Source organism: Schistocerca piceifrons, chromosome 7 (genome assembly GCF_021461385.2).
Source record: "Schistocerca piceifrons isolate TAMUIC-IGC-003096 chromosome 7, iqSchPice1.1, whole genome shotgun sequence".
Lineage (NCBI taxonomy): Eukaryota > Metazoa > Arthropoda > Insecta > Orthoptera > Acrididae > Schistocerca > Schistocerca piceifrons.
The window spans coordinates 219,226,738-219,253,694 of record NC_060144.1 but is presented as its reverse complement, the minus strand read 5'-3'; the positions used below and the strand labels follow the sequence as shown (position 1 = coordinate 219,253,694).

Here is a 26,957-nt window from a genome sequence, read left to right as displayed (position 1 = left end):
TCAAAGTCGGATACGTGATGGTACGCATTTCTCCTCCTTACATGAGGCATCACAACAACGTTTCACCGGGCATCGCCGGTCAGCTGCTGTTTGTGCATGAGAAATCGGTTGGAAACTTTCCTCATGTCAGCACGTTGTAGGTGTCGCCACCGGCGCCAACCTTGTGTGAATGCTCTGAAAAGCTAATCATTTGCATATCACGGCATCTTCTTCCTGTCGGTTAAATTTCACGTCTGTAGCACGTCATCTTCGTGGTGTAGCAATTTTAATGGGCAGTAGTGTATTCGAGTAATATATTAAAGATCGGCCTCAGTTGCGACATGTTACTGGTCTTTACCCAGGTTTCAGCTAGAGTAATCTAGCCATCTTCAGAAGCATAAAATAAACTAATAAATGCGAGAATAAGGCACGGTCAAACATAAAAAGCTAAAGTACCAAGATACCACGTCAAGCTACGTAGCGTCCGCGGCTAACCGACCGCTTCCACGAAGTGGGACCGGGGCTGTTCCTCAGCTAAGTAACGTAGCTTGTCATGGTACCTTGGTACTTAAGCTTTTTATGTTTGACCGTGCCTTATTCTCGCGTGTATTAGTTTATTTTATGCTTCTGAAGAAGGCTAGATTTCTCTCGCTGAAACCTGAGTAAAGACCAATAACATTTCGCGACTGAGGTGGATTTTTGATATATTAATTTATCAGGGTTGCTGACAGAACTGCAACATGTGCATGGGGGCTTTCTTAAATATATATGATTGAAAATGTTTTTTTTTATTTTTCGTTGCTGTATGTCCGATTACGCAGTGTCTCGTAATCGGTTGGCCCTGACTAGTATTATTACGCTATCTGACTGCAACAAACAATGTAAGAAAATTTTCGTAAATACAGTTAATTAATTAAGTCCCCAGCAACTATAAAACCTACAAAATCCAAGCACAAATGTAACTGTTCTGTATGTGGGAGTGTGACTCAACGTCCACATCTGGCACGGTTCTTTTCCAACAAGACAAGAATTTTTTTAAATACCAACTATGCTGACGTGACAAAAGAAATTTAGAAAAACTGTAATTGCGTAAGAAAACCAGAATTCACTCTAATACAAGAACACAAGCCAGATGCTTTGTTGACTGAACCTGTAGTGACGCATTATTTCAGATACACAATTAATAAAAGAGCATTGTAAGTTTTACCTTCATATATATTGACGAAATGCACACAATAACATCTGCTATCTCTCCCATCAAATAACTGCATAAAACATGGAACAACACTCTTTACTACAACATCTTACTCCAACTTCACGACAACCACCAGCTCTTAACACACACTGTCCTCTACGAACTCTCAACAACCACTGACTGCCATGAGATCTTAACACGCACTGTGGAGGCGGCTTAATAGTACTCTTTGGCGCAATCTCTGGCGCAGTGGCACAGTGTAGCCACCTTTCACATGTTAAAAATTCTTATGTTACTAGAGTCTTGCAAAATTGTGATAATAGTAATGATCTTTTGAAAATAATAGTTGCGTGAGTGAAACAGAATTGGATCGTTTACTTTTGACCCCTCAGAAAATTTCATTTTACCCTTCAGGGCGTAGTTAGTCCCAGGTTGGGAACCACCGTACTAGAGGGGTCTGTAAAGGGCAAAGACGGAGACAGGAATACATCCAGCAAATAGCTGGGAACGTGGGATGCAAGTTCTATTCTAAGTTTGAAGAGGTTAGCGCAGGAGAGAGATTTATGGCATCAAATCAGTCGGAAGACTGCACTGAAAAAAAGACTCTGTGAGGAAACTTTCTATTTGTCATCACATTAACAACACTGAAAGGATGTGCTCGATATCGATGCGTTCAGTTCGTAGGAGAAAATGTTACTTGTTTTATTGGATCGAGGCGCGATGTTGGGACTAACGCTCCGGCGAATAGATAGCGGTCAGCGGCATACGCGCCCGCGGCCCTGAGTCGCCAGTGCACGCACTACGCACGCCCCCAGCACCGGTTGCCAAACCCGCTGACGCGAGCAGCTGCGACACAAGCATAGCGTTCGCCTTGTGGGACGGAGCGACCCGCAAATACGCTACGTAAGCCGCGACGATAACAAATGACTATCGCCTGGGCCTCCGCAGTGGCGTTGTTCCACCACCGAGGGCTGCCGCCGGCAGGCTAGTGACCACCGCTACACCATGAGCGTCGCAGGGCCGACCGCTGCGGACAGGGCTTCGGTAAGCACGGTGCAGCTGCGCGCAGGAGAACTGAAATGTGGTGCCGTGTATACGGTGGAGGCGCTCTCGCCGTAGCGACTCGCACACTTTCGGATATATTCAAGGTTAAATACAGTGCGCAATGACTGCAGGCTGCTGCTCAGTACTGTTACTTTGAGCGAATTTCCACAGTGAGTTGAGTACTCGTATACGTAGAGTCTTTAAATTTTCTTTCATTGTGAATTCTCACATGATCGTGCATAGATAAATGATACGGAGTGAGCCAGCTTACTGAAACACTTAAGTAATTCCTTAAGTAAATGTTTGTAAATACTTGACTTTTTTGTTAGGCGCGCTTCACAATGGCTTTCTGTGTAAGGTCCGGTCTGATTCTTTTGCTCGACCGTGGATACCTCTTCCAATGAAAACTTCTTTTATCGGACCTCGAAAAAATTTACGCATCGGACGAATGGTTCGTACTGGACTATTTATGTGCATTTAATGAACAAGGAACCTTTCACCCTGTCATGACGCAGTACAGCTGAGGATGACTTTTATCATAAAATGAAACAAATATTAAGTAATATCACTATATTGAAGTATCACAGACAAAGTGAGACATTAAATCAGTTACTATATACAACAATATGCGAGTGCGCCTAGAATGGTTATGTCTCTACAAAATATAAATGATAATGCCGTATAAATTTGCAGTAATCGCAGAAAAGCGTCCGTCTTGGCTCGCTTCTAGAACAAACGGATGCCGTCCCCTTCACAAAAATAATTGACAAGGGGACATTCCATACATAAAATCACGGATTTTGATGCGCTTCAAATATGTTGTAGAGACACTTATCCTGAATACCTGGCTATGTGGTTTTTTAGCGACGGGCCTTGGTTTTTGAGAAAATCGATTTTGAAGATCATTGCCCGCTTTGTATACCTGTAACATTACATCTGTTTCCAGCAAGTCAGTGTAGCGCAGCGGTTAAGGTTCACGACTACCGCGCCGGTGGTACCGTGTTCGAACCCCTGTCGTGTATTTTTTTTCTTTTTTCAAAATCGACCGAATTTTTCAGTTTTATTTCAAAGAATATAAACAAACAGTGTAAGGCGTGCGAAATTTTACTTGGTCGAAGGCGGATCCGTTACCTGCAGTTTCTGGCTGCTTCTAGTGCCAGGTGCAGAGTCGTCGTTGGGCAGCGAAAAAGTTTGGTGACGGCGGACCGTGGTAATAAGGTAAGGTATAATGCAACAAATGATTCGCATTGCAAACAACAGTAATCGTAACTTCATAATAAAAAAATAATCTAGACTGCAAGGCTCGACGTCTAAAACCACAAATGAGCATACGATGGCACGTCACAAAACCAATCGGTTCCCAGCATAATTAAATATCTGAAACATAAAACAGTTACTTATCCGTGATAAGTAAAGGACGTTAATCACCCTGGTAGTAAAGCGAAACATGTTTGAACGCAAAAACATGGCTCTGAGCACTATGGGACTTAACATCTGACGTCATCAGTCCCCTAGAACTTGGAACTACTTAAACCCAACTAACCTAAGGACATTACACACACCGATGCCCGAGGCAGGATTCGAACCTGCGACCGTATCAGTCACGCGGCTCCGGACTGATGTGCCGAGAACCGCACGGCGACGCGGCCGGGTTTGAACGCAAGTTAATTTTATTATTATACCAGATTACATATAGCAAGAACAAATGGCTTTCGTACATGAAGACAGACTGAAAACGAAATAACAAGAAGAGACCTTCACTGCTTACGTTGCTGTGAAAAATATGAAACACGAAATTACAGAAGCTATGCTAAATATACAGATTACAATTTTATCTCTGACACAGTGAGACATATTAATTTATTGCAAAATGTCAAATGTTCTAATTGTAAGTGCCGAATTTCACATTTGTCAGAAGAAACAAAACGCAGTGTACTCCTCTTTGTACTTATAGTTGTATCTAAAAATTCTGAAGGAGTTGATACCAGACGCTGCTCGTCGTATCACTGCAAAAATGAGACAAATCGGAAAATAAATAATTTATTAAGAACGCCCTAAGTGCCATAGCAGGGAACTGATTAGTTCTAAGTGCCCGCTAAGAAATTTGTTCAAAGTAACATTGATACTGAGACATTTTGTTTCAATTGTGATAATACAAGTGCATAAATATAGCAGTAATGTTTCAACAACGAAAACCATTTCTTATGTCATCTAAAACTCAAAGAATAAATTGCTTACTTCCGTAAAGAAGATACAGAAGTATCTTGCACAACTCCATTGTTGGGATCTAATGATGCAAGTTTCTGAACCCCCTGCGATATGGAAAAAGAAATGGCAAGATCGCTACCAGGTCTTTCTGTTGAACTGATGAACGTGGTTGGTCTCTCAGATAACGTACGTCATGGCATACAACAGCCATGGTCTTTCCTGTTTTGAATACACTGGTATTTTCCCATTCTTCTGTCGAGAGAGGAAATTTTCAGTAGCTGTATGAGTTGGACGAGAGTGTAGCATTTTGATAATATGGTATTGAGAGATCCTACGCGCTTGTGTTGGCAACAATTTTTCTTTAAAATCAGGGAAGTCATCGGTATGCATTGGAATTACATGGACTGACTTCATAGCTTTAGCTGAGTCGACTGTTTTCTGTTAAATCTTGCTGAACAAAGTCGTTGCTTCCATTTCTTCTACCGTGACTTGGCACTTCAACAAAAAAGTTAAGGTACATACAACGGCGTACCGAGAACACAGTAGCATTGAAAACGCATTACGTGAAAAACTGGAACGTAGAACTTTCGATATCTCCACTTCACATTTATAGCACTATTTGCATTTATTCGCTTCTGTAGGGGTGGACTTGGTTCCCAAGAATAAGTGCGTACTTGCGTTCATTCATTGTGCCTTCCAGTACAACGATTATCAACCAGGCAACAACGCTTCTTCCTCCGTCCGGACACTGGGGATGATTGTTGCAAGGTGTTTTCTTTCAGACTTTTCACGCCGTTCACGCTGAGGGCCATCCGCCCGATGGAGCATAACACGTTATCCATTTCAAAAGGCCACCCGTCGGCACTCCGCGGACGTCCAGTTACAGTATTGGCTTGAAATTCCACCCTTCGTCGCCGATGAACTGTAATCAGCACGGATGCATGAACCAAGCGCCTGCTACCGAGGCACATCTCCAGTAACGTTCGCTGAACGTTCATTGAGGAGAGACTGTTGATAGCCCGTTACTACATCTGGCTGGTCAGTTGCTGAACAGTTGCACGTCTATTTGACAGTGCACATCTCCGCATCCGCCGATCGTCCAAATCATCTATAGCCCGCGTTGCATCATAGTTGTCTCTGCGCCAGTTTTGGATACGCACGCACACAAACATTTCACAAACTTAGCCGTTTCGGAAATGCTTCCCCCCCCCCCCCCTCCTCACCCTTGGGCCGATAGCCAATGATGATGCCCTTCTGGACGTCAGATAAATCGCTTCGTTTCTGCATTACGACAACGACTGCAATGTTTTCCGTGCCCCCCCCCCCCCCCCCCCCCCGACGTGCTTTACGGACTGCCACCTGCCGTCTGCCGTCTGTGAGTGGTTACTGCACGTTGACTTTCAACACAGACGGTGGTCCTATGAACGTGATTGGACCGTGTAGTACCACTCATGCTAGTACTGTTGGCTGTCGAGTAACAAGTCAACCACACGACAGAAGATATTATTGCGAGGGTGAGTCAAATGAAAACCTTAAATATTTTTTTAAGTATTATTTGTTGTGCAGAAGTGGTACAAAGCTGTATCACTTTTCAACATAATCTCCCCCACGCTCAAATACGAGTCCTCGAGCGCTTACAAAGTGCATAAATTCCTTTAGAAAAAAATTATTTTGGTAGTCCGCGCAACCACCCATGCACCGCGTGGCGTACCTCCTCATTAGAACGGAACTTCTTTCCTCCCATTGCGTCTTTGAGTGGTCCAAATATACGGAAATCACTTGGGGCAAGGTCTGGTGAGTATGGTGGATGAGGAAGACACTCACAATGCAGATCTGTGATTGTTGCAACTGTTGTACGGACAGTGTGGAGCTTTGCATTGTCACGTTGCAAAAGGACATCTGGTGACAGCAATCCACGTCGCTTTGATTTGATTGCAGGCCGCAGATGATTTTTTAGGAGATCTGTGTATCATGCACTCATGACAGTGGTCCCTCTAGGCATGTAATGCTCCAAAATGACGCCTTTTTCGCCCCAAAAGAGTGTCAGCATAACCTTCCCTGCTGATGGTTCTGTTCGAAACTTCTTTGGTTTTGGTGATGAGTAATGGCGCCATTCCTTGCTCGCTCTCTTCCTTTGCGGTTGGTTGGAAGTGAACCCAAGTTTCGTCCCCAGTAACGGTTCTTGCAAGGAAGCCATCACCTTCTCGTTCAAAGCGCCGAAGAAATTCTTCACAAACATCAACACGTCGTTGTCTCCTTTCAGGAGTCAGCTTTCGTGGCACCCATCTTGGAGACGCTTTGTGAAACTGGAGCACATCATGCACAATGTGGCATGCTGACCCATGACTAATCTGTAAACATGCTGCAATGCCATTCAGTGTCACTCGGCCGTTTTCCTTCACTGCGGCTTCAACTGCTGCAATGTTCTGTGGAGTCACAACTCGTTGTGCCTGACCTGGACGAGGAGCATCTTCCAATGAAGTCACACCATTTGCGAACTTTCTACTCCATTCGTAGACTTGCTGCTGTTACAAATTTGCATCACCGTCCTGAACCTTCATTCGTCGATGAATTTCAATAGTTTTCACATCTTCACTACGCAAAAACCGAATACCAGAACGCTGTTCTTCCCTGGTGCAATTCGCAAGTGGGACGGCCATCTTCATACTGATACTGCGACGGTATGCGTGCATCTGCACTATGCTGCCACCTGCAGGCCATTCTGTACGCTGTTTGTAGCACGCTTACCAATTTACAGGATAACGGCGTGAAATTTCGATTTGTTATTACAGATTTAAGGTTTTCATTTGACTCACCCTCTTATTATTATTATTATTATTATTATTATTATTATTATTATTAGTAGTAGTAGTAGTAGTAGTAGTAGTAGTAGTGAGGGGGAGGATTAATATCGCATTGATTGACACAAAGTCATGGAAAGCACTGGATGTGTGACAGGTCGCCGGCTGCATTTGGCTATATACAGGTGTGGAAAGAATGGGTTGCAGACGCCCCACATTCAACACGTCCGCGATATCATTATCGGATCATCGTCGATCGCCCCGTATATTTCTGAGACGACGACGTGACGCCTGTTCGTTAACCACTTGCAGTCGTCCAGTGCGGCACTTCACGCGTGTGGAAATGATCCTTTCTGCAATATTGTTAGAGTGTAATGACTTTTTTGGAGACTAGAAATCTACTCTGTAGGAATCAGCGTGGGTTTCGAAAAAGACGATCGTGTGAAACCCAGCTCACGCTATTCGTCCACGAGACTCAGAGGACCATAGACACTGGTTCTCAAGCAGGTGCCGTGTTTCTTGACTTCCGCAAGGCGTTCGATACAGTTCCCCACAGTCGTTTAATGAACAAAGTAAGAGCATATGGACTATCAGACCAATTCCGTTATTGGATTGAAGAGTTCCTAGATAACAGAACGCAGCATGTCATTCTCAGTGGAGAGAAGTCTTCCGAAGTACGAGTGATTTCAGGTGTGTCGCATGGGAGTGTCGTTGGACCATTGCTATTCACAATATATAAAAATGACCACGTGGATAACATCGGAAGTTCACTGAGGCTTTTTGTGGGTGATGCTCTAGTATATCGAGAGGTTGTAACAATGGAAAATTGTACTGAAATGCAGGATGATCTGCAAAGAATTGACGCTAGGTGCAGGGAATGGCAATTGAATCTCAATGTAGACAAATGTAATGTGCTGAGAATACATAGAAAGAAAGATCCCTTATCATTTAGCTACAATATAGTAGGTCAGCAACTGGAAGCAATTAATTCCATAAATTATCTGGGAGCAGGCATTAGGAGTAATTTAAAATGGAATGACAATATAAAATTAATCGTCGGTAAAGCAGATGCCAGACTGAGATTCATTGGAAGAATCGTAAGTAAATGCAGTCCGAAAACAAAGGCAGTAGGTTACAGTACACTTGTTCGCGCACTGCTTGAATACTGACCACCGGTGGTGTGGTATCCGTACCAGATAGGGTTGATAGAAGAGATAGAGAAGATCCAACGGAGAGCAGCGCTATTCGTTACAGGATCATTTAGTAATTGCGAAAGCGTTACGGAAATGATAGACTCCAGTGGAAGACTCTGCAAGAGAGACGCTCAGTAGCTCGGTACGGGCTGTTGTTGAAGTTTCGAGAACATACCTTCACCGAGAAGTCAAGCAGTATAGTGCTCCCTCCTACGTATCTCTCGCGAAGAGACTACGAGGATAAAATCAGAGAGATTAGAGCCCACACAGAGGCATACAGACAATCCTTCTTTCCACGAACAATACGAGACTGGAATAGAAGCGAGAACCGATAGAGGTACTCAAGGTACCCTCCGCCACACATCGTCAGGTGGCTTGCGGTGTATAGATGTAGATGTTGATTGAAGATCCGTTGCAGACACGATTGACGTCGAAAACTGGAATTCTTCTGTAATCTCAGATACTCTACGATACATGCGTCTTGCACTGATTATCATCTCACTTTCAAGATCAGCTAAATCTAGACCTGATGCTTTGTTGACCACACACGTCTCTAAAAGACTGCACAGACATGTGTATGCTTTCGCGGCATACACTGCGGCTTTCTGGCTTCGTACCCGGCATTTCCTCAAGTTGCGCAGTCCTTGCCGTCATCTTGGTCCATTCCGTTTGACTATTTCATTGGTATAACTACGCGGAGGGACAGACCAGATCACAAAGATGAGAAACAAATAAAAGTGACTGGCGGAAGCTGCAGCTTACTAATATTTGCCAACAATGCTTTTCAGTTTCAACTAACGATAAGTATAGCTGTCGGTGACGCTGCTATTCTGCGTTCCGTTCAGCTTTCGCACTAGCTTCAATGGACACACGACTCCGAACACCTAGTGGACGGTGCTACCCTTTCACACTAACATTGTTCCGTAAGAAAAATTTTGTGTGTCGTGTAATAGGTGTCATTCGCGGAACAATTTGGACTGCAGCAGACCGTGATATAATACTGGACTGCTCTTGGCCATTGAAGATACGGTCTGCAGCGAGACGATTAAATAACTGTGCTCTCTCTCTCTCTATCCCTCCCTCCCTGCCTCCCTCCCTCCCTCCCTCCCTCCCTCCCTCCCTCTCTCTCTCTCTCTCTCCCCCTCCCTCCCTCCCTCCCTCCCTCCCTCTCTCTCTCCCTCTCTCTCACACGCACACAGTGTGTCAGCAATGTATAGGCTGCTGCCGGCAGCCATGATAACGTCGTAAAAAGTTAAAGATCCCGATGAAAGTTTACGGAATGGGGTAACACAAAGAGGGTGAATTTATTGCTGTGTAATTACTACAATTTTATTAAGGATACCGGTTTTTGAATGGGCTGCGTTTTTAGCATACTCTTCCCCCTCACAATATTCCTGATCTTTAAAGCAGAAGTAGTTCAAAATCTGTATAAACAAAACATTTCTGAGAAAACTAGTTACATATTTATTTTATGGTGCTGTTGGCAAGAGCATTCACAAAAGGCTAAAAATACAGAACACCGTTCAACTGTGGAACCATTTTCTTCGGTTCCACTGACTGCATAGCTTAGAAAAAGGTTGTCTACAGGCAACATTCAGGGAAGTAATTTATGCTTCCAGTTTCCTCTTCTGATGCTGATGTGTGAATAATATACGGTAAGTCCGGGAGATTTAAACCACTTTTTTTCCATCAGCGTAACGCCATCGTCATTTGATAAGTGGCTCTACCCCACCACTTAGTACACATTGCGCACACGTTTTAACTGTCCGCCACTTCCTGATGGAAAGCACATTCGTAACGGCATTAAAATTTAAAACATTGGTTTATTGATACTAAGCTCGAAATGTTCACGGTGAAATACTTCGCAAAAATGCCCGTAGTTGAGCTAAATGTGAGGTAGATAACCTTTCTGCGCAGTGCACTTTAACTCTCGTTCTGCTGTATCTACCTGGCAACGGAAGTGTTAATGTGCTGTGCAAACCGCCTTGGCCGTCACGCTCAGCACGTCGCGCAGTTGTTTTTGCGATAAGGTTCAAAGAAACAATTGACGAGCTCGAAAACTCCGTTAAATGTACATCGCCCTGTTCAAATGTAAAAGTGTTGTTGCAGCAGTGTCCCAGGACATAACGTAAACAGTATTAACCATGTATGAAAATAGTAATAAGATATGTTACGGTTATTACCTCCTACGTGCCAAAGAGCACGAGTTCCGAAAACATTGATCATTTGAAACCCAACACCCACTTTCCTCACGTGACATACTGAAAATCATTACCTTCGATGGAGACTCGTAGACAAACGGAAAAAGTAACGGCAGACGTGTCCAAAGGAAATATGTTTGGGCCATTGCAGTTCATACTCTCTGTTAATGGCCTCGCAGACCGTATTTATACTAATCCCAGACTTCAAGAAGATAAAGGAATTACCTGTAAGAAATTACTATCGGAAGAAAGCTACACAAACAGGCAGTCAGATTTTTATGGGATTTCGAAGTTGGTGCGATAATTGGGAACTTGGTTGAAATGTTCCGAAATGTGAAATGGTGCACTTCACAAAACGAAAATGTAGTATGACTACGTTATCAAGTAGTCGCAACTGGAAGTGGTTAACTCGAATACCTGGGTAACCAGTTATAGGGATATGGAATGGAACACTCAAGTAGATTCGGTTTTAAGGAAAACAGGTGGCAAACACGGGTTCGTTGGTAGAATACTAGGGAAATAAGTTTGCAAAAAAGATTTCTAACAGGACACTCCTGCGACCCATTCTAGAATATTGCTCGAGTTTGTAGGACTCGTACCAAATAGGACTAAATGGGGGAAATAGAACGTACACAGAGAAGGGCAGCAGTACTGGTCACAGGTGTGTCACGGAGGTGATGAAAGACCTTAACTGGCAGCCGCTAGAAGATAGACGCGGACTTCCACGAGAAAGCCTACTTACAAAGTTTAGCAACTTTAAGTGTCGAGTCTAGAAATATAATACGACCCCTTACGTAACGCTCCAGTGGGTATCGCGAGGAGGGTATTATATTACTTACAGCACACACAAATGTATTTAAATAATAATTATTCCCGCACTTCATGGAACGAGTAGTAGTCCTAGTAGCTGGAACAATGGGCTGTCCTGTTATGCACTTGACAGTGGTTTGCAGAGTATGGATGTAGATGCAGAAAACGATCCCCCTTTTTGCGTCGTCTCTATTAATTGAAAACCCTCATATGAGACCTTAGTGTCACCTGATGATTCGCATGGGATCTTAGAGTTATAAAATATTAGTTGGCTACATTTTTTTTCTGTTTCCGTGAGACAATGACCGAAATGTTTGTCGGCCATAACTCAAATAACTACTTAATTTACAGAATGCTGCTTTTTTACGTTTTATCGGTAAACCGTTCACGATGGTTTAGATGCCTTTGTTTTGTAAAGGTACGGGTTTATCATTCAAATTTTGCAGTTCTACCGAAAATGGGAGCAGCAGAATAATGCAGTTAATTTCTGCAAAGTATTTAAGAGAGGTAAAACAGCTTCAGCTGTGAAATGCTTTTATTCTTAAGCACTACAGATTTCAAAGCACCTGCACTGCAGCTGGCCGGTGTGGCCGTTCGGTTCTAGGCGCTACAGTCTGGAACCGCGTGACCGCTACGGTCGCAGGTTCGAATCCTGCCTCGGGCATGGATGTGTGTGATGTCCTTAAGTTAGTTAGTTTTAAGTTGTCCCAAGTTCTAGGGGACTGATGACCTCAGATGTTTAAGTCCCATAGTGCTCAGGGCTATTTGAACCCTTTTTGTTTTGGGGGGGGGGGGGGGGGGAGTCAAGTCGTGATATACATAACATATTATGAGAAAACCCAGCGGTTGATAGTCACTCCCATGCCATAGATTATCCGCAAACAGGCGTATGTCCTAAAAGTAACAAGATATGGTGGCGAACGCTCCCCTAAAACCTATGGAGAAGGGTGAAAAAAATTAAGAGGAATTTTACATAATGTCACAGTAGATGAGAAGATGGAAGAGGCACACACCGATCTTCAACATATAGAGGTGAACATAAGAGTACCATATTGTATCTACGAGTGTCACTCCAAAAGAAATGCACACAATTTTTTCTTTTAAATCATTCCTTTATTCTACATGTTCGAAAGTTTTAGTGTGTAGATACATCCTTCAGAAACAATATTTTCATTTCTCCACATCATTTCCATCACTCTCAACTGCCTTACGCCACCTTGGAACCAGCGCTTGTATACCCGCACGGTAAAATTCTGGACCAACCTGTTGGAGCCACTGTTAGGCAGCGTGCACAAGGGAGTCATCATCTTCAAACCTTGTTCCACGAAGAGAGTCTTTCAGTTTCCCAAAGAGATGATAATCACATGGAGTCAGGTCAGGACTGCAAGGCGGGTGGTTCAGTGTTGTCCATCCGAGTTTTGTGATCGCTTCCATGGTTTTTTGACTGACATGTGGCCGTGAATTGTCGTGCAACAGCAGAACATCCTGCTTTTGCCGATGTGGTCGAACACGACTCAGTCGAGCTTGAAGTTTCTTCAGTGTCGTCACATATGCATCAGTATTTATGGTGGTTCCACTTGGCATGATGTCCACAAGCAAGAGTCCTTCGAAATCGAAAAACACCATAGCCATAACTTTTCCAGCAGAAGGTGTGGTTTCGAATTTTTTTTATTGGGTAAATTTGCATGATGCCACTCCATCGATTGCCTCTTCGTCTCTGGTGAAAAATGATGGAGCCATGTTTCATCACCTGTCACAATTCTTCCAAGAAATTCATCTCCACCATTCTCGTACTGTTCCAAAAGTTCGCTACATAGCATTTTTCTTGTTTCTTTGTGAGCCACTGTCAATATCCTGGGAACCCACCTGGCACAAACCTGTTCTAACGCCAACACTTTCAGTATTCTGCAAACACTTCCTTCCCCTATTCCAACGTAGCGTGACAATTCGTTCACTGTGATGCGTCTGTCAGCAGTCACCAACTCAATATTGCCGTGCCCGCTTTGGTCACGTAACCTGCTTGCCCACCGACTAACTGTACTGCGATCGACAGCAACATCTCCATACACCTTTTTCACCCTCTTGTGGATTTTTCCCACGGTCTCGTTTTCACAGCACAGGAATTCTATGACAGCACGTTGCTTCTGACGAACGTCAAGTGTAGCAGCCATCTTGAAAACGTGCTGTGATGGCGCCACTCAGGGAAACAGGTTGAACTAAGTTTGAAAACAAGCGGGAAGGATGTATCTACCACTAGGGTGTCCATTTCATTTTCATTGAAAAAGGGGACATTTAAAATTAGAGAAAAACATGGGACAATGAAGAAAAATAACGGGACATAAATATTGTATTGACTAAATTTAACACACATACAAGTTTACCTCTACAACGTGCACTCAGATGATCCCAAATCACTTTTTACAATTATTCTGCCACACTATCACCGTACTTTTCACTTTTATGTACTTTATCAAGAAGTACATTTTCGTTTGAAATTGTATCATAAAAGTCGGTTCACGATACACCATTAAAGTGTGTTTTGACAATGAGCAAGGCCCTCACTGTTTCAACTTTCATTCTGCTTTTTTCATCTGACCACAAAGAGTTCACAAACGAAAACACACGTTTCACAGCAGCATTTGACCCAGGAATTGCCAGACAAAACTCCACCAAATGAATCATGTTTTTCATGTTCATGTTTTTACTTTTGAAATAACCAAATATTTTACACCATGTTGCAGTAACACTTGCTTTGTCTCCTTCTTCACTTTTTATGAAGTTCCGATGAAAATTCATCGAACAGTTTGTCTTCATCAACAGGAAAATTTGGTACAATACTTTTAACAAAAACACAACAGTTCTGAATATCCTTCCACTGTAGCTGCTCCTTTTCAGTATTAATCGAGTCAAATGCTTTAAAAGGTGTGAGAAATGGTAAACACCATTCTTTAATATACGCAATGCAAGAATCATAGAAGATATCAGCATAAATATGAAATTGTTCTACAGTAATTTCACCCTCTTCTTCCAGGTTTCTTGGAGTCTCATGTACAAAGGATGTGAGAAATCTTTCAGATTTTCTACATTGTAATTTGCTCAATAATTTGTTTATTTCTTGATAAACTTCCACTATTGTGATTTATTGTTTCTCAATACATTTAATTCTTGTGGAGAAGGGTTTTAGCCGGCTAACAAGAAAATGCAGAACAACAGTAGACACAGGGTTATCAAAGAATTGTTTAGGGATAACAGGACACTTATCAAGGGAAATGAAATATGATTTCAAAGCAGGAAATATCTCTACAAGTCTTTTCCAATGCTGGTAGCAGAGATAGCCACATTGTCTTGCTGTGCCCAAGTGCAGTTTTGTATTCAGTTTCAGTAAACTTACAGAATGACTTCAGAGATTCAAGCCTTGCTGTATATATGTGGAAATGCTGGTAGATTTTGTTTACAATCAATTGGCAGTCGATGGGTAGGCAATCTGAGCCAGTTTGTAAGGAATTGTGCACCACATGTGCTGGACAGCCAACACCTACTACATTATTCACTGCGTTCTGTTGCAGTTTATAGAACAAATTTTTTCCTTTCCTCTGCTTGCCACCAAAATTGGTGTTAGTGTTGTTTGCAGAAACTGCAATCACCTTCCCCCAACATCATATTTCTTTAAAACCTCCAGCACATAATTCTGAAGTAAATCTGAAGTTTATCCAGCTAAATTAACCAATTCGAGCACTTTCACCGTGATGCCATTTACAGGGTGAAAATACCTGATAAGGAGAGGAACCAACTTCAAATCCAGATGATTCGATGTATCAATCATTACAGAAATGAATCGAGCACTTTTCAGTTCATTTAAAACCTGCTGAGCTGCATACGGTGCAATAACATTTGAAATGATTGCATTACATTTTGTGTGTCCACATGTGAAGTTAGGATTGAAAAGTTTTTTAACAACTGCTGTAGTACAATCCACTGACTTAAAGCTATAGTTGTGCATAGCACTGTGGTATGCATACGTAGCTTCTTGTGCTGCCAACTGCCTATCCATTTCTGTTACTGATTTTAAGTTTACATACGAGTCACTCACGCATTTATTTGCTCTTTTCGTTTGATCACTCATGCGATGTTTCATCGTCTTAATGTGATTCACAGTGTCAGACCTTCCACCATGATCAACAGCAAACTTTGATCTGCACAACGTACATTCTACAGTTTCTCCCCTAGCAGTGAAAAAGGAAATTCGCTTTTTATATTGCTGTTAAAATTACACTTTCGTTTTGGCATAATGAAACAGTGATTGCACAGTGCAAAACATTTAACAGTGTGGTGACGAAAGCCAGAGAGCAAGTATCAGTGGTGCAGACTATCTATGGACCGAAAGGACGGATTCAGTGGATCGATTTAGAAGAGAAGAATCTTCGTTGTTATTTGTAACCTATAGTGCGTTTAAAATTACTTGCGATTTTTGACAGTTCGTTACATGTTTGGAGTATGCTGAAAGCATCACACGCTTCCTAGCGTAAATAATTGCGCAGTTAATAGCAAGTCAAACAAACAGTAACGTAAAATACTCTAGCCAAGCGGAATCATATAAAAAACGGGACATTCGAGCGTCCCCAAAAAAAACTTTCGGGACAGCGTGACATTTTGGTAAAAAACGGGACTGTCCCGAGAAAAACGGGACGAATGGACACCCTAATCTACACACTGTAAAACTTTGACACACGCAGAATGAAAGCTGTATTTTTACAAAAATAGTGTGCATTTCTTTTGGAGCGACCCGCGTAGGTGACAGTCCACCTGCTAAAAACATGATTTGCTGCCATAATAGCAGTATGTCAAGGAAAATGGACTACAGTGTAGGGATTACCATTAAAACCTAAAGTAAAGAGGATATTATATGAAGCAGGTGTTAATCATAACCTGAAGGTTTACCTAGCAACACAATTAACTTGCGCATGGTATGATAGTCGGAAGAGAAATACGTGTGGTGCACCCAAAAGAGAAAAATACGGTGCATATTCCTACACTGCTGTCGATTTTCCTTGATATACTACTATTATGGCGGAAAAACTTTTAATCAGTGGATTGTCACCTAGAAAGCATATGACAGTTGGTGTTCACCTCTACATGTTGGCTTTCGGTGTGTCTTACATCTCCATTTTATCTGTTGTGACATTATGTGAAATTCCTCTTTATTGTTTACCACTTCTCCACAGGTTTTACGGGAGCGTTCTCCCCTATACCTTATTACTTTTAAGACACAGGAATTTTTTCGGATAGTCTGTTACATGGGACTACTACAATGACTGCCGGGTTTTCCGGTATGTTAGATACAGGGTGTTGCCCATATAAGTGCAGATATTTGTACTGCTGACTGAGGACATTCACTGCACAACTTTACATCAGTATTCACCTTTTTTCAGACTAATAATTGTAGCTATTGGGAGGAGTACGGTTTTAGGTTGGTTAGTACCGCCAAGCACGCGTGGCAACTGCAAGCCTTAATGCTCTCCCCCTCCCCCCCTCCCCCCCTCTCCTCCTCGACCGAGGGCAGCAGGTCAGGTGAATTGTGGATGCGTGGACGCAAAATAGTTAGTCTGTACTGATAGGCGTAGTCCACTTCAGTGGTGCAATTACGACGGTGCAGAATGCATCAGCTCGTAAAGTTTGTGACGCTTTTGTGGGAAGACTATTCGACACAGAAAAACAAACTAGCACTCTGATGTGTGTACATACTACGATACTACGTATATAAAAATGTCTACAATCAACACTCACTACACTCTGCACATCACGAGTTGACTCCAGTGAGTATATTTTTCATTACGGTTTCATTTTAGATTGGGATTATTTCTTTTTCTGCATGATTGTTTTTCCGTTTGTATAAAGATTTGCATCGGAAGATGGAGGTGTAAGTGCTGTAAAACCGGTATTGCCTAAGAATGGAAGGAGTTTACAGCTGAAGCGGCTTTATTTCTGAGCTTGTTTCATCGTGTCTGTGATTGCCGAGACTATGAAATTTGTTGCATTTAAGAGAGGGTTATCCCTCATCGTTAGCACAATATCACACATTCTTTATCAGCGATATAGTTGGTGTAACAGCTGTATGCTAATTACACAGCGCTTCTTCAATTATGAAAAGCATGGACGGATCTGTCACGAGAAAGTCGAGACGAGCTATAAGAGATATCGGTGTCGACACAGTGTGTAAGAACATTGCTTTCCCCGAAAGTCGATAATATTTTTTTTCTTTTGCGCATTACCTCGTCATAGTACGTATGTATAATTTATTTCAACTATTCTTTATTTGTTAATACGTCACATTGTTTCTTCATTCATTTTGCTACTGTTTTATATTTTATATTGTACAAATATGAATGTTCTGGTTCTATGTGCTTTGTAAATCTTTGATTAGTCTACGAGAAGTTCTGTGTCAGAGAGAGAGAGAGAGAGAGAGAGAGAGAGAGAGAGAGAGAGAGAGAGAGAGAGAGAGCGAACGACTATAGATAGAGAGCGTGCGAGTTGGTGTGGTACGTGGTCGGTTCGTGGGTGAAAAACGTTGCAAAGATCGGTGTGAAAGACGGTGATACGCGGAGGAACAATTAATTACAGTGTGTCCGCTGTGTTAATAGGAGATCGTGCATTATTAAGTGAACAGTAAAACCTGAAAAGTATATCGAGTGTTTGCGGTGACGATTTTACAAACTATGTGAGCTTGTGACGATTAGCCATGAATCAGACACCATTGTCGTGTGGAGACACTGTAAAAGTGGAACAAACCAAAATGTTAAGTAAAAGAACAGTGCTGTGATTTGATCAAGAAACATTTATTATATCGTCCAAACTGTCTTAAAGACGACGACGTAAATCGAACTGATGTTTAACGGACTGTTATAGTGATGAACACATGTGACTGTTTTCCTGTGGCATCACGGTGAAAGAATATCGTAAATACTAAAGACATTGCATAATTCCGACCTACCCGCACCGCGTGATCAATAAACTTTTAATAATAAAACGTCGCGCGCGTAACGACAACGCACATTCTGGAACTATTATTATCGCGCCAGTGCCGCTAGCTGATTCGACTACAACGGAGACCTGAACCACAGCCGTAACTGGAATATTAATGAAACAGGAGGATCCATCATTATCTTCACGCCACGAACCAGGATTCACTTCATACATCATCCGCGCGGACCACCGCTGACGTCATCTCATTGAGTTAAGACATTAAAAGTAAATTATTACGCTCTCTCTCATTTCAAAATTGAAGACAATTGCAGTTAAATTAAATATTTTAAAAATACTGTCACAATATCTCAATTTTGTTTAGTTCCAATAAATATTCTTTCCATTATTTCGTCTTGTTGACAGTTCAATTAATAATTTTCTTTCTAAATTCTTCTCAGACATCTTGCTGCTCATTATAATTTTATTTTAATGATTGTTTGTAACTTCTTTTGGAGGGAGTACATATTTTATTTTTTGTGTAGTAAAATTAGCTGCCATAAGATTAAGTATATTACCAGCTGATGCTGTCCGCCATTGCTGATTGAAAACTGCACCTATTTTCTCATTGGCTGTCAGCTTCAAAACAAAATTACGTATTTCGTGGGCATCTAGCAGATGCGCGATGTCTGTATGGGCCCCTACAATAATTTGTTTTTACTTTTGCACGTTTACTGGAATTATATTGACTTTAATTGTTCATTTGGCCCCCGTTAAAGTGATTTATCGCATCTATATAATAATTGCACTGAATTACCTATTTTTTTTCGTTCATGACTAACAGGGGTAATCAGATTCCTAGTATATGTCATGTTTTATTATTTAAAAGGGTGTTTTTAGAAGTACAGAACGAGTTTCTTAACAAGTGAAGTGACGGTCGATCCTGTCCAACGGTGCTGCAGACGGGCGCACATTTATCGGACACGTATCGGTGTGGGCAGGACGTTGCATCTGGCCGCCCCCCGCGGCGGACCAGCCGCGAATCCGTTCACTTGACCCCCGACTCGGTCGGACCAGCAGTCAATATCCAGGCCGTGCGTGGGACGTGGGGTCGGTCTCCGTTGCCACTTCTGCTCTGCCCGCGGGCGCGTGACGTCCGCCCGTGCTGTGACGTGGATTCGGCGGGGTCTGTGTTAACACCGACAGCATTGAAGCTGGGCCGCTGTGACGTTGCATTCAGATAAATCTCAGCCCTTTCAATCTTAACTTCAGTGGTGATGACCAACTACCGAACTTCGTCCATCTCCTTTTGCAGTAACACCACATTTGGAAATTGATAATCTTCGACTCTTGAATTCGTCACTCCTGTGATATATCGCCGTCATTTGCCCATACGCACATCCAAGTTTCGTTTCTGGAGGAGAGGTGACGGTTTAATGATATCTCCCTCCCTCCCTCTCGTCCCTCCCCCCCCCCCCCCCCCTGCCCCCCATCACACCAACCCCTCCCAACGGTTCCAAGTAGAACTTCTAATTACCTTCACTTTTAGCATGTTTACAATTTCAGTAATAACAACAAATTAATCTTTTAGAACAAATAGCTAAGTAGGACCGGTTCAAAAACTTCTCTACATCTACATACATACTCCGCAATCCACCATACGGTGCGTGCTGGAGGGTACCTCGTACCATAACTAGCATCTTCTCTCCCAAACAGAACGAGGGAAAAATGACTGCCTATATGCCTCTGTAAGAGCCCTAATCTCTCTTATCTTATCTTTGTGGTCTTTCCGCGAAATGTAAGTTGGCGGCAGTAAAATTGTACTGCAGTTAGCCTCAAATGCTGGTTCTCTAAATTTCCTCAGTAGTGATTCACGAAAATAACGTTTCCTTTCCTCTAGAGACTCCCACCAGAGTTCCTGAAGCATTTCCGTAACACTCGCGTGATGATCAAACCTACCAGTAACAAATCTAGCAGCCCGGCTCTGAATTGCTTCTATGTCCTCCCTCAATCCGACCTGATAGGGATCCCAAACGCTCGAGCAGTACTCAAGAATAGGTCGTATTAGTGTTTTATAAGCGGTCTCCTTTACAGATGAACCACATCTTCCCAAAATTCTACCAATGAACCGAAGACGACTATCCACCTTCCCCACAACTGCTATTACATGCTTGTCCCACTTCATATCGCTCTACAATGTTACGCCCAAATATTTAATCGACGTGACTGTCAAGCGCTACTCTACTAATGGAGTATTCAAACATTACGGGATTCTTTTTCCTATTCATCTGCATTAATTTACATTTATCTATATTTAGAGTTAGCTGCCATTCTTTACGCCAATCACAAATCCTGTCCAAGTCGTCTTGTATCCTCCTACAGTCACTCAACGACGACACCTTCCCGTACACCACAGCATCATCAGCAAACAGCCACACATTGCTATCCACCCTATCCAAAAGATCATTTATGTAGATAGAAAACATCAGCGGACGTACCACACTTCCCTGGGGCACTCCAGATGATACCCTCACCTCCGATGAACACTCACCATCGAGGACAACATACTGGGTTCTATTACTTAAGAAGTCTTCGAGCCACTGACATACTTGGGAACCAATCCGATATGCTGGTACCTTAGTTAGGAGTCTGCAGTGGGGCACCGAGTCAAACGCTTTCCGGAAGTCAAGGAATATGGCATCCGTCTGATACCCTTCATCCATAGTTCGCAAGACATCATGTGAGAAAAGGGCGAGTTGCGTTTCGCAGGAGCGATGCTTTCTAAAGCCGTGCTGATGCATGGACTTCTCTGTCTCAAGGAAATTCATTATATTCGAACTGAGAATATGTTCGAGAATCCTGCAACAAACCGATGTTAAGGATATTGAGGATCCGTCCTTGTATCCTTCTTATATACAGGCGTCACCTGCGCTTTTTCCCAGTCGCTCGGGACTTTGCGTTGGGCTAGAGATTCGCGATAAATGCAAGCTAAGTAAGGAGTCGATGTGGTAGAGTACTCTCTATAAAACCGAATTGGGATCCCATTAGGACCTGGCGATTTATTTATTTTCAACCCATTCAGCTGCTTCATAACCCCAGGGTTATCTGTCACTATGTCCTCCATACGGGAGTCTGTACGAGACTCAGACGGCGGTATGTTTGTACGATCCTCCTGCGTGAAAGATTTCTCAAATGCTAAATTTAAAATTTCAGCTTTCGTTTTGCTGTCTTCCGTTGCCAGGCCAGACTGATCAGTGAGTGATTGGATGGAAGCCCTCGACCCGCTTACCAATTTTACGTAAGACCAGAATTTCCTTGGGTTTTCAGCAAGATCTTCTGCATGAAAACTAAACTTTCTGCAAACATTAACAATGCACAGCAATTTCTGAAAACAGATATTGGCCAAGCAGAGAAGGTTAAAAACTTTAAATGACTTGGGGAGATAATTAAGTGAAATGGTTTGGATAAAGCTGCCGTAGAACAGAATGTAAAAATGGGAAAGTTGTACGATGTAAATGAAAAGTTCCAATAAAAAATTCCAGCCTACAATGCAAAATATAAAGTATTGCAATACGTAATGAAACTAGAATGTCTATATGCAAGCGAATGTCTAGCATTAAACTACAATTTAGATAAAGCACGGACGGTCAGCGTGTTAGTGTGTGTCTCTTTCTGGCTAGAAAATTCTCTGCCGGCGGTTAGTGTACAGAACCACCCACATCGGCGGACCCTCAAGAAAGCATCTGTGTCAAACATAGGTTCTCTTGGCATTTTCGAGATTCGATCTTTCAGTTCTGTATTATTCTTTGAAAGTTACTCGAAAGATTTGAAATTTTACGTATATAAAAAAAAAAACACTTCAGTAATTTCATGACCCCTTGACAACCCCTCTCCCTTCCTCCTCCTTTGGATCCACACTGGCCATACAGGGTGCAGAGAAACAGCCTGATAACAAAGTGAGAGCAGAGAAGGGCAGGGCAGGGGGTGGTGGCAAATAGAGTATCGTAACTACTGTTCGAGAGCTATGACCATAAGACGGTAGCCAATCCGCGACGAGACCGCAGAATTGCGTGTGTTTAAACTAACTTGCACCATCTAATACCTTAACGCCAAAGAGACACTCCTGATTAATTAGCTGAACATAATGACTGTCTCGAAGAAGGAAATCCCAGTGCCCCCCACGCCACCAGATACTGCCTGTTCCAGTACTGTGGCAAAGGAGAAGATTCCAATGGTACCTTAGTCCCCAGTCCACACCACCCAGAACCCGGAACCTATGTATATTGATGCCATAAACACTCAACCAGTGCCAACAGGTGACAGTAGGACATAACCTGCCTCCTTGGCCCCTTCATGGCCTCAAACTACATCGACAACATTATTCTCCAGTGGAATTGTAGCGGTTTTTTCCACCATCTGACAGAGCTACGGCATCTTTTAAACACTTTCCCTGCCTCTGCATTGCTTCTCAAGAGACTTTGTTTCCAGCAACACGGACGCTGGCCCTCTGCAGATACCACAGAGGTTATAAGAATTGTGCTATCTATGATAGGGTGTTGGGAGGAATTTGCACATATGTTCTGGACACACTATATAGCGAACATGTGCCTCTTAACACACCTTTGGAGGCTGTGGTGGAACGGGTATGGGCATTTCAGGATATTATCATCTGCAATGTTTACCTACCTCCCAGTGGTGAAGTGTCTTAGAACATATTTTTTGCATTGATTTCTCAGCTCCCCTCACCTTTCCTAATCTCGGGAAATTTCAACGGCCATAACCCTTGTGGGGTGGAACCACGATCACCGGCCGCGGTAAAGATCTCGAAAAGTTATTGCCTCAACTAGACCTTTGCATCGTGAGTACTGGTACCGCTACACACTTCAGTGTTTTGCAAGGAACTATCTCGGTCATTGACCTTTCCATTTGTAGCCCTTGTCTTCTCCCATCCATCCACAACCACCTGTGTGACAGTGACCATGTCTGTCATCCTATCCCTCCCTCACCATCAGTCTTCTAGACGCCTACCCAGATGGGCTCTCAGCACTGCTTTCGCCTCTGTTGTCGCCCATTGCTTCCCTCCGCATGGAGGTATCGTTGAGGCAGTACAGAATACAACCATTCTTTCAGCAGCTGATTTAGCGATCCTCTGTTCCTCGGCCCGCTCCGACGGTGGTCATCAGAAATTGCAGAGGCCATTAGAGATAATAAGCGGGCTCTCCAACGTCATAAGCCGCACCCATCAATGGAACATCTCATTGCCTTTAAATGACTCCGTGCTCGGGTCCGCCAGCCCCAGCAAATGAGATTTTGCAATCGTGACTGCTTCTTCATACGTAATCATCACAAGTAAGATCGCTGACACTCCCAACCGTGTTGGTTAAAACCATGACGCTTCGTACTATTGCCGTACATCCATCTTCTGATGACTAATGGGACAACATCTGTTGCATTGTGGTGTAGTACCAATAACACCTTCAATTGTATTCGTTTTATTCATGTGCAACCGCTTTCAACGTTGCCATACACCTTCTTCACGCCCCTACATGACTCAGGGTGACCATGTATACAATGGGAGTCACCACCACACTTCAGTGTTTTGATGCGCTGCTGCCATACGCACCAGACAATAAAATTATTTTGTGAGCGCTGATTGATTCTTGACCTATTAAAAGTGTGGTGACGATTCCCGTCTGTAAACCAGATAGAGAGGCAAATAAAGAGGCCTGATGATTGTGTCTGCAAACACGTAAACTGTTTGCATATAAATAAAACCAATAAATACAGCTGATAACGGTATCGTTACTACACACATGTGGACTATTTGTCCAGTTCTTCTTGATCAAAGATACAAGGTCATGTGCCCAGCGGAGAGAGCAACTTCCGCCATTCTCATGCAGTGTTGAGCTTCTTAAGGAGCTCTGTCGAGTCATAGGTATCAGCCGCAACAGGCAGTGTGTGCAGCAAAATATTCATTAATGACTGTTACAGTGGAAGACACAGATGTTGAATTGCAAGTGATGGCAGTAGTCAGACGCTAAATACTTGTGGCCCAACGTCTTTAGACTTCCATCAGACTAGACTTAGAAAAACCAACGACTGAGAAAGATATTATAAACAGAACTTTATCCAGTATTCGAGCAGGTGCGTAGATCCACGATAATTTATTGGCAACCAACGATTACCTCTACCTCTAAACTTCTAGAACGAATTTCTGTGGGCTGTCGCTTTCTTTGAGATCACTTGGTGTGTGGCATTTTGGATAGGTAAACCTGTCAACAGTTCGAAGATTTGGTTTGATCACCACAGTCTTTCACAAAGCATGGTCTTATTGAAGGTGTATGCCTTCGTTTCCCTCCGACCTTTGAACTGAATTAAGCAGCCACTCACAAGGAGATGTGAAATACAAAGTGGCCTTCGAACTACGTTACGACTTAACTGAGGGAACCGTCTCGCCTTGTGACTACATCTTTTTTAACCATAGCACACTAAAGGGGAAAAAATGTTACTAAAAAGTCGCAAATTTTACTAAAAGTTTATTCAAAGTTAGCCATAATTTATAGGTTATGGGCTAGTTAATTACCATTATTAGATCTCCAGTGGTATGTTACATACAAAATACGTAAAAAAAGTCTGTTATACCCTAGAATGACAATTTTCCTGCTCATGATGAGAAGAGTTTTCTGCCTTAGACACTATTATTACAATCTAAGCAAGACCTAGCTCGATATTCTGTACAAATTGCTCTTGAATAACGGCAACAAAATGTCGTCTTATTTCTTCGTTTTTTCGAAGAGCAAAACGAGCACACTTTCCTCGCTCGAGGTTGTTGCAGGTTCTGCTGCTGCTGAGGTGAAGTATTTCAAGCAAATCTCCCAGTATGTTAAAGTGTCAAAATCAAATTCAGCGCCATCCATTTTGTGCTATTTTAAGTAGGAGAAGACGGAATAACAACGATGAAGGCCAGTGTGATGTAAACTAACACCCCTCTAACTGTGACTGATTGATAATTCATCTGAGATGCCACACTAAGAATTTCCAAGCAATAAAACAAATACGTCATCTATTAGAGAACACACCATTACTAAACATTCGTAATATTTACCACTAGAGCTCCAGTGTTAGCAAACCGCTGGAGTCAGGCAATAGATAATTACATAGTTGTTAACAGCAATGTTTGCCATAAAGTTACTCAAGAGACGTGTCGCTCATGGCCGCAAACTTCAAAGAAATGCGAAGTGCAACCGTAAATTTTACGGGAGTTCAGTAATCTAGGGTTGAGACGTCTAGCGTGCTCTGCTAAAAGCCAAAGTACGTGAAATGTTTTACGAGCAAATTTTTATATTGTAAACTAAAATATACTTAACTGCGGTAATTTAAGTCCACAGCATGCAAATTCACGACATACACTCAGCTAGCGACGAAAGCAAGTTTGTGAACCCGTTTAGATCTTACGCGCCGTGTTGTACGTATCGCGATCTAATCTCACTTCAGTTGTAAATATGCGCAGTATTTTTACAACGACCAATATAGAAACTCTACAGAATCTTCCCAGGCTCAAGTAGCTTGGCGTGCTGAGTCAAACAGGACGCGTGTCCGTGTCGCTAGATACGCAGTGACAGCTCAGTTGTGAATCACCCTTCGCGCTCTCTTTCTGTCTGTCTGTTTCAGATTTACAAAGAATCCTTCACCACTCTATGATCACTAATAGGCAGCTACGTTACGATAGCGATGGCAGTAGCAGACGTACCATAGAAAGAAGTTAGTAAAAATAATGTTGTAAATCATGCAATCATGCAGGATGGGTTACATATTCGGAAGTGTCTAGTGTATTGCGTATGTATTGTGTATTGAACTGGGGATCTAGGAACGAAGGAGAGGCTTCGTCCCGCCGTAGCCCTCAGTGGTCCACAACCCCACAACAGGACACAGCAGTCCACCCACCCCACCCCACCGCCGCCCCACACCGAACCCAGGGTTATTGTCCCAGTGGACTCCCCTCTCCTCCTCCCCCCCGCCCCATTCTTCTAAGCTAAGTCGTACGGTCTGTATATCTGGCGTGTTCCTACATTTCTCCGGAATCCAAATTGATTTTCACCGAGGTCTGTTTCTACCTGTTTTTCCATTCTTCTGTAAGGAATTCGTGTTAGTGTTTTCCAACCATGACTTATTAAACTGATAGTTCGGTAATTTTCGCTTCTGTTGGAATTCCTTTCTTTGAAATTGGAATTACTACATTCATCTTGAAATCTGAGGGTGTTACGCCTATCTCATACGTCTTTCACAACAGATGGCAGAGTTTTGTCATGTTCGACTCTCCAAAGTCTATAAATAGTTCTGACGGAAATCGTCTACTGCGGGGCATTCTTTCCACTTAGATGTTTTAGAGCTTTGTCAAATGCTTCTCGCAGTATCATACCTCCCATTTCATCCTCATTTACGTCCACTTCCATTTGTATAATATTGCTTTAAAGTTCATCTCCATTTTACAGATGCTGTATCTACTACTTTCACGTTTCAGTTTTCGTTCTTTGCTTAGGTCTGGTTTACCATCTGAGTTCTTGCTAAC

General features: G+C 42.7%; 1 protein-coding gene across 4 annotated transcripts in view; it reads left to right on the top strand.

The window, feature by feature from the left end:
- The window catches only part of LOC124804674 (lysoplasmalogenase-like protein TMEM86A), a 469,371-nt gene that overhangs the window by 73,941 nt on the left and 368,473 nt on the right, over positions 1–26,957 (top strand). For 2 of the 4 annotated variants that reach the window (XM_047264917.1, XM_047264916.1), the window contains exon 1: positions 2,048–2,218. The exons of 1 other annotated variant lie outside the window; for it this stretch is intronic. In XM_047264917.1, the coding sequence (XP_047120873.1) occupies positions 2,180–2,218 (39 nt within the window). In that variant the 5' untranslated portion in view covers positions 2,048–2,179. Of the gene's footprint in view, positions 1–2,047; positions 2,219–26,957 lie in introns of those variants that run through there. One more of the 4 variants, XM_047264915.1, reaches the window with a different exon arrangement.